The sequence below is a fragment of the Phasianus colchicus genome, chromosome Z, assembly GCF_987193195.1.
Source record: "Phasianus colchicus chromosome Z, bPhaCol1.hap1.1, whole genome shotgun sequence".
In the NCBI taxonomy this organism is placed as follows: Eukaryota; Metazoa; Chordata; class Aves; order Galliformes; family Phasianidae; genus Phasianus; species Phasianus colchicus.
The window spans coordinates 40,413,969-40,420,739 of NC_143476.1; the positions used below are offsets into that span (position 1 = coordinate 40,413,969).

General features: G+C 44.7%; 1 protein-coding gene across 1 annotated transcript; it reads right to left on the reverse strand.

Moving 5' to 3' along the window:
* Positions 1-3,597: 3,597 nt before the first annotated feature.
* LOC149912908 (uncharacterized) lies at positions 3,598-6,495 on the reverse strand. Its single transcript, XM_090131659.1, has one exon. It carries the CDS (start codon positions 6,353-6,355, stop codon positions 4,859-4,861), a length of 1,497 nt encoding a protein of 498 aa, XP_089987785.1. The 5' UTR covers positions 6,356-6,495; the 3' UTR covers positions 3,598-4,858.
* Positions 6,496-6,771: the final 276 nt, after the last annotated feature.

Here is a 6,771-nt window from a genome sequence, read left to right on the forward strand (position 1 = left end):
AGGAGCAACGAATACAACATCAAATGTGTTCTTGTAAGTCAAGATGTAAAGGAATTACTAAAAGAGAGAAGTTTAAAATATCAACAAATATATTGTGGAAAGATCTGTGGCATTTAAATTGTAAATAAAATGTAAGTATAAAAGTCAAGCCTGCCTTTTAGTGATCATTGGGGTGCACCTGAGTTGTAGATTTGAGAGACATCAATTTGCTCTGCAGTAAGTTTCAGCAAAAGTAAAACAATTGACTGGCTGGAGACAATGGACCCACTTGGAACTGGATAACTGACTCTCGACCTTCTTTACAATTAGCTACTGGACTAGTTTCTGAAGCCCTTCCAGTGGTAACTACAAATGGTGCTGGAGACTCCTTCAGGCTGTTTAAAATCCAGTCTAGAGGATGACATCAGACTCTCCCTTCAGTGATTCCTGCTGTAAATCTGATTGGTTTGCACAGAGACAAAACACTTTAAATAGTCGTTTGAACCTGGTCCTGTTGATACAGAAGTGGTGCAGAGCCACAATCAGCTGGTGTCTATGAACTTTCACAAGTGGTATGGGACACATCCCCTGATCCAGCTGAGCACAACTCTGCAGGGACCCTTACAGCAGAGACTCCTGTTACTACCCACACAGCAACTGTTCATCCATCTGGGAGGCTATCTGGGAGATCCTTATGTGAGCACTAAGCTATGTCAAAATCTTAATAAAATAATTTTTTGTTTGTACGTTTGCTATATTTTTTTAAATAAAAATGACACAGTCCACAAGGGTGTGTGGAACAAGACTGAGTTCTGCTCTTTGGAGTGTGAATTTTATGGGCTGTGTTTCAAATGCCACTTTGGTTTGGGTTGATTATTGGAGAGACTTGAAAAGAGCTTACTGTTTAGGAATGAGGACTATTCATTTATAAAAAGAAAGCTTCTTCCATAGCACAAATTTCTGAAGTAGTTTGTAACTACTGTTAAAAGTATATATTGTTCTTAAGCATACAAGAGGAAGATGACTTAAAAGCACATTGAGATCAGTTTGTCTACTGGAAGGAATCTAATGTGAAGACTTTATGGGACAGCAAAAAGTGTTGTAGCAATGCTTTTAGACAGGAATGCTGGAACGAAGTGTAAACAACAAAAGAAACCAAGTTATAGAGGTGACATAATACTTCACTATAAATTCATGACAAATTCAAAGTGACACCTCAGAGATAAAACAGAGTTGATGAAGTCCCATTAGAACTGAGAGCAGAAAGCTGAACTAGCAAATGAAAGGCCAGTTACATCTCACTCTTGCATAACTGAAACACCTATTGATAATGTATCCAAATGTAGTCAAGAGCAAGTGAAGAGGAGAGAGTACAAGTAGAACACAAAGCAGACCGAAGCCATTGTGAAGGTCTTAGACAAGAAAAACACACTCTGTCGCAGCATATCTGGTCTCTGCAATCTGGTGCCTAGATAAAAGGTCCAAATAAATTTGAGTATTCTCAACGCCAGGTTCCCACAGAGTTGGCTGGAAAAACAGAGGCGCAGTACAGCAAAGAAGATAACATCTGAAAGCAGGTGCTAAAAAAAAAAAAAAAAAAAAAAAAAAAGCAGATTCCTGGTTCTCAGCTAGCCTCTGAGCTGCTGTTTGAGCTCAGGCATTTTCATTTTACGTTTGCTTGTTCTCCTACCTTTTCTCAGTCCCATCTTTTTGTATTATGAACCACTCAGGCCACTGGCTGCATTTTCAGTACCCAACACACTGGGTGCTCAGAAAGAGAGAGGACAATGCACATTTATTAACTCTAATGAGGAAGCCATTCTTGCACAATGCAAATGGCATTTGGTGCAGCATTCTGCCTTTGCATGCACAAAGAAAAGGGTGTCTGTTCTGAACTCTGCAATCTATGCAGCAGAGATGCTTCAGAGAGCTCATGAGGGAAAAAGTTCCCTCACAATCCTCTTGAAAGATGGCCACGGGCCAGCTTGAAAGCAACAGCTGTTCTGCACGCATCAAAACACGGCTTGTACAGCAGGAGGGATATGAAACAAATGGAGACACTGGAGAAATTCAATGACACGAGCAAGCTCAAGGGAACTCGAGATAGATATCCTTCTCAAAGGGCATAGAACCAGCATTTCAATATTTAGCTTTATTTTTTAAACTCAGAAATGGAGAGATGAAATTCTTTCTTTGTCAAGCACTACACCTGAAGAAGAACAAAAATTAGCAGTTTCCTACATATATTTAAAGGAATAGTGGATAAAGTAGAAACATTTGGTATGATTTATTTGGACTTCCAACACACATTGATAAATTTCCTTGAGCTTTGGAATTTTTAAAGTGTTGTCATGGATTAGAAACAGCTGGTGAAATTTGAATTCTAGTGAAGTGAGAGGAGCTCTGCCATTGAGTTCTGTGGAGCTATGCTTTTAGCCAGAAAATCCCAGTAGGAATGCAACATAATTTTCCAACTTGGCAAAAATATTGGAATGCAACAATATACGTATTTCTGCTAGGTAGATTTTGTACAGGATAGCTTTACAAATAAAAATTAAATCCTAAAAGCAAGGGTGAGACTGAGATGCCAGAAATAGAAACATGAAAAAAGATCGTTAATATTTGAGAAGACTTTGCAGAAGCTTTTCCAAGGTAGCAAAACAAATGTCACTAATAAATGCAAGGTCACATCTGAAATACAGATCAATGCTGTTTGACTTCATATTAACTAGAACAATTTTGGGAAAAATAAAAGCCCTGTGATGTAACTAAATATTTATAAAAATTTCAAAAGAGAAACTATTCAATTTCTGTTTGAACAGATGTCTGGGTTCATAGGTATCTCCTTTGTTCAGGTTGCTCCTCCAGTTTGGCAGAAATCGCACATCTGCATCTTCCAAGCCCAATAATTAGACACTAAAACTGCAAAGCTAGAAAGTCAGATCAAAATAAGAGAAACATATCTGTGACTTTCAGTGCAGCTTGTAGCATTCACCAATTCTGAAATTACAAACATAACTTTTCATAGATTTGTAATTCAGCAGTCTATTTAGGTAAGAATAAGGATTAGCAAGCAGACCAAAATGGTTAACATGGTTATCTGCCAGACTACCTAATCAGGCAGAAGAGGTAGAAGAAATCTTCTTCAGACAACTGGAGGAAGTCTCAGAGTTCAAATTCAAAGGTCTTGGTCTGCATGGGGAGTTATATACAGCTATTATCTGCAGATGGAATAACACAGCAGGACATAAAAGATCCAGATTTCTGGCATGCATTAATGGCAATCTCCTGAGGAGACAATGAGGAAATACATTTTGCTGTGCTGCCTACTCATGACATGGAATATATAGCTGGGAGTTTATCGTTGAGGTGAACATGAGGTAGTGAACTTCAGAGGCCTGAGAGTGGGAAGCAGGGCAAAAAGCTGGACCACGGCCCACCACTTCAGGAGAACAGACATAAGCCTGTTCATTCTTGGAAGAATTTCATGGGATATGAAATATAAATATATGTTGCCGTTCTCTCTGCAACACTCGTTTTCCACCCCATAAGGTGCTGCTTTGCCAGCGAAACCGACCCCATACCAGGTCGGGGCCAAATGCTCACACAGACCCCAAGTATAGGTGAAGCAAAATGGCGTTTATTAAAATGTAGCAGGCACTTAAATATTCTCGTCCCTGCTTTGTCTACACCCCTTGCATTCACGCTGTCCTATCGTGGGACAGCACCTGGCAAGTCCTGAGCATAGGGGACCTGACCCCGTCACACACCGTGTCCTCGCTACGCCTACTACATCTCCCCCTCCCTATGCTCAGTAATATCCCGTAACAGCGCGAACGCAAACGCTACAATTGTTCCCGATACCCGTGATACTCTATACTCTATGCATTGGTCCCTAAGCTACTACATAATCCTTAGCAAGCAATTCTGAAAGCACATAATCACACACGGCAGAATAGTGGCAATACACACAATTACTAAAAGTGCTAATACTATGTCCTTAACGATCTTCGCAATCCAACTCCCGAAGTTGCCAAACGTCTTCTTGAACCCGTCTCCGATGGGGTCGTCGTCCACCTGGATCCTCTCCGTATGGTCTCGCAGGGCTTTCAGCGCTTTATGGATGGATACGCTGTGGTTGCTAAGATTGAAGCAACACATTCCTTCTAGGTCTTCACATTCATGCCCCTGTGCCAGGAGCAAGAAGTAGACGGCTGCTTTGTTTTGCAGCACCGCATGCTGAATGCTGTTTGTATCCTCTAGCATCGCATTCAATAAATTCACCTGCTTAACTGACCAACATGCTAGGCGTTCTATCTGAGCCAAGCTCTGTGCTGCAGCAACCCCAGGGTCGTTCAGAGATTTTATAAAACATGCCGTTTGGCTAGCTAGATCGGTGTTGTTACGGCAGCTGGAATGGTTTGTAGTGTACCTAACAAAGACTTCTAACGTGTATTGAGAAATGCCCATTAGGCAAGTGCAAAAGAGTGAGGTAGCCGATTGCAAACTAAAGCAAAAGTTGTTTTGGCTCATCTTATTTACCTAAGTAACCCGTAAATTCCCTGACAGTGACAAAAGGTGAATTCCCTGACAGTGACAAAAGTGAATACCCTGGCTCCCTGTGATAAAGCAATAACCACCACACACACTAAACATAGCATTTGCCTGATAGAAAGGCATTTTCTCGTTGGCAGCAACGGTTGAGTATCCTCCACGCTTCTCCCGGCCTTCTTTCGGGGTTCCTGAGCTGTCTCCTTCTTCGGTGTTAACAGGAGCCATACCTGCAAAACTCAGAGTCCCTTGTTACTGTTCTCTTTCATCAGATCTGGTTTGACCTTTCTCGCCGGGATCCACATGACACTTCCCGTACTGACATGTTTTACAGCAGCATACCCTCTATTCTGGCCCTACACTGGGCCCTGATATGGCCCCACTGGCCGCACCTAAAACATGGGCCTTGAGCCTCTTGATCCACTGCCGGATAGCCGGGGTGATGGTAACCAAAGCCCCCGTGCGCCATCATCACTCCAGTCACTGCGGCAGCAACCTCGCCTGCCACAGACGGATTTGACTTTTGCTTCTCTACGATATACTTGATGGCCTCACCGGGGGTGTGAAACTTTTCCGGCGCCGCTCTTAGCAAAGCACGTACGTCCCCGTTCGACTTTTGATAAAGGCAGTCCAGAATAACAGGGTTATGGACCGCCCTAGGAAGGTCTGACCCTTCTACGGCCTTTATCAGCCTATTTGCAAAATCCTGAAATGACTCCGTGGGGCCCTGTGTAATTTCTGTCCACGGAGTAGATGGCTCTGCATTCCTTGCGAGCCTTCTAAACGCCTCTAAAGCGGCGTCAGATGTAGCAATTAATTCCCCAGGTCTCAGGTGGGTAACTTGTGCCTGGGCAGTTAACAGACCTGGTGCACTACCCATCAATCTCTGAAGGTCGGAGTTGTGTAATACGTTCGCTGGATCGTTTTGCGCTGTAACCAATAACTGTCTGAGCCGGGCCTGCCACTCCTCCTTCCACAATGTATACTGCACCGGCTTCAAAACCATACGCATTAAATTCTCTATATCATAGGGCAAGAGAGGCCCCTGTGCGGTAAGGTTCTCGAGGGCATTCATTGTTAAGGGGGATTTCAAACCCTTTTTCTCAACTGCCTCAAGCACCCTTGTGATCCCTTTCGGGTCTAGAGGAATCCAAATTGGGCCGTTTTCTGAGGCTACAACCGGAAACGCAGCTGGATTCGCTAAGCCCTTTTCTTCTGCTGCCTCTTTAATTTTAGCCCAGTCAGTAACCGGGCCCCCCCACCGGCGCGGGCTCCCTCCCGGGTGCGGGCTCCCACACCGGCGCGCTCCGCCTACCGCCCTATCGCGTTCTTCAAGGGGCGGTTCTGGCTGTGACGTTTTCTCCAAAGAAGGGCATAAAGACGGAGCAGGGTAAGGCGAGGGCGGGGCTGTCGGCTCACATGACTGACTCGGCGACTCCTTCTTCTCCGTCTCTCCGCCTCTGCTCTCCGCCGTCGGCGCCATCTTTGCCTCGCTGGATCTATGAGAAAGCAAAGACCCGCTCCCGGCAGCCCCCGTCGCGCTCCGGTCCACCCCGAACCCTCCTTCTGCCTTTGCCGCTTTAAGAGCCTCAAGTATCAAGCCCCATGTTTTAAGCTCTGAGGCTTTTTGGTCGGACATGGCGCGCTGGCACAGCGCCGCAGTGAGTGAGTCCCACCGATTTGAATCGAGCACCTGTTTAGGGGAGTCCAGCTCACCCTCCTTTTCTAGCCGCGATAACACGGCCGCGATCTCCTTCTTAGAAGGAACGGTCTTACCGCAATAAGTTTTACAGAAATATAAAAGTACCTGAATTACTTGATCCATAATTACACACGCGACCTGCCGCCACCTCACAGGTTCCACCGCAGTGTGTCTTCCGTAGGCGACCTGCCGCCACCTCACAGGTTCCACCGCCTTACGGGCACGCCGGGCAGCTACTACTCACAGGGTGAATCACGTCGGGGTCGCCATGTGGAGAAGAAGGTTCCATGAAAGCCTGGTTAATATTAAAGCATACCCTCCTCCAAGTTCAAGAACCGTCCATCCTGACTAATAGGAAATCAAGTAAAGGTGTTAGAAGGCCTGTGCAAATGACCAAGGAGCTTCTGACCAAATTGCATATAAAAAGGAAGAGTGCAAAAAGTGGAAGCAGAGGTACATATCCTAGGAGGAATACAGACATTGTCTGAGCTTACAGGGCTAGATTTATGAGTACCAAAACTTGGTAGGAGACATGAAGA

Bases quoted from the DNA above. Each gene is read 5' to 3' on its own strand.
- LOC149912908 (XM_090131659.1), bottom strand. From the start codon at position 6,355: ATGGATCAAGTAATTCAGGTACTTTTATATTTCTGTAAAACTTATTGC.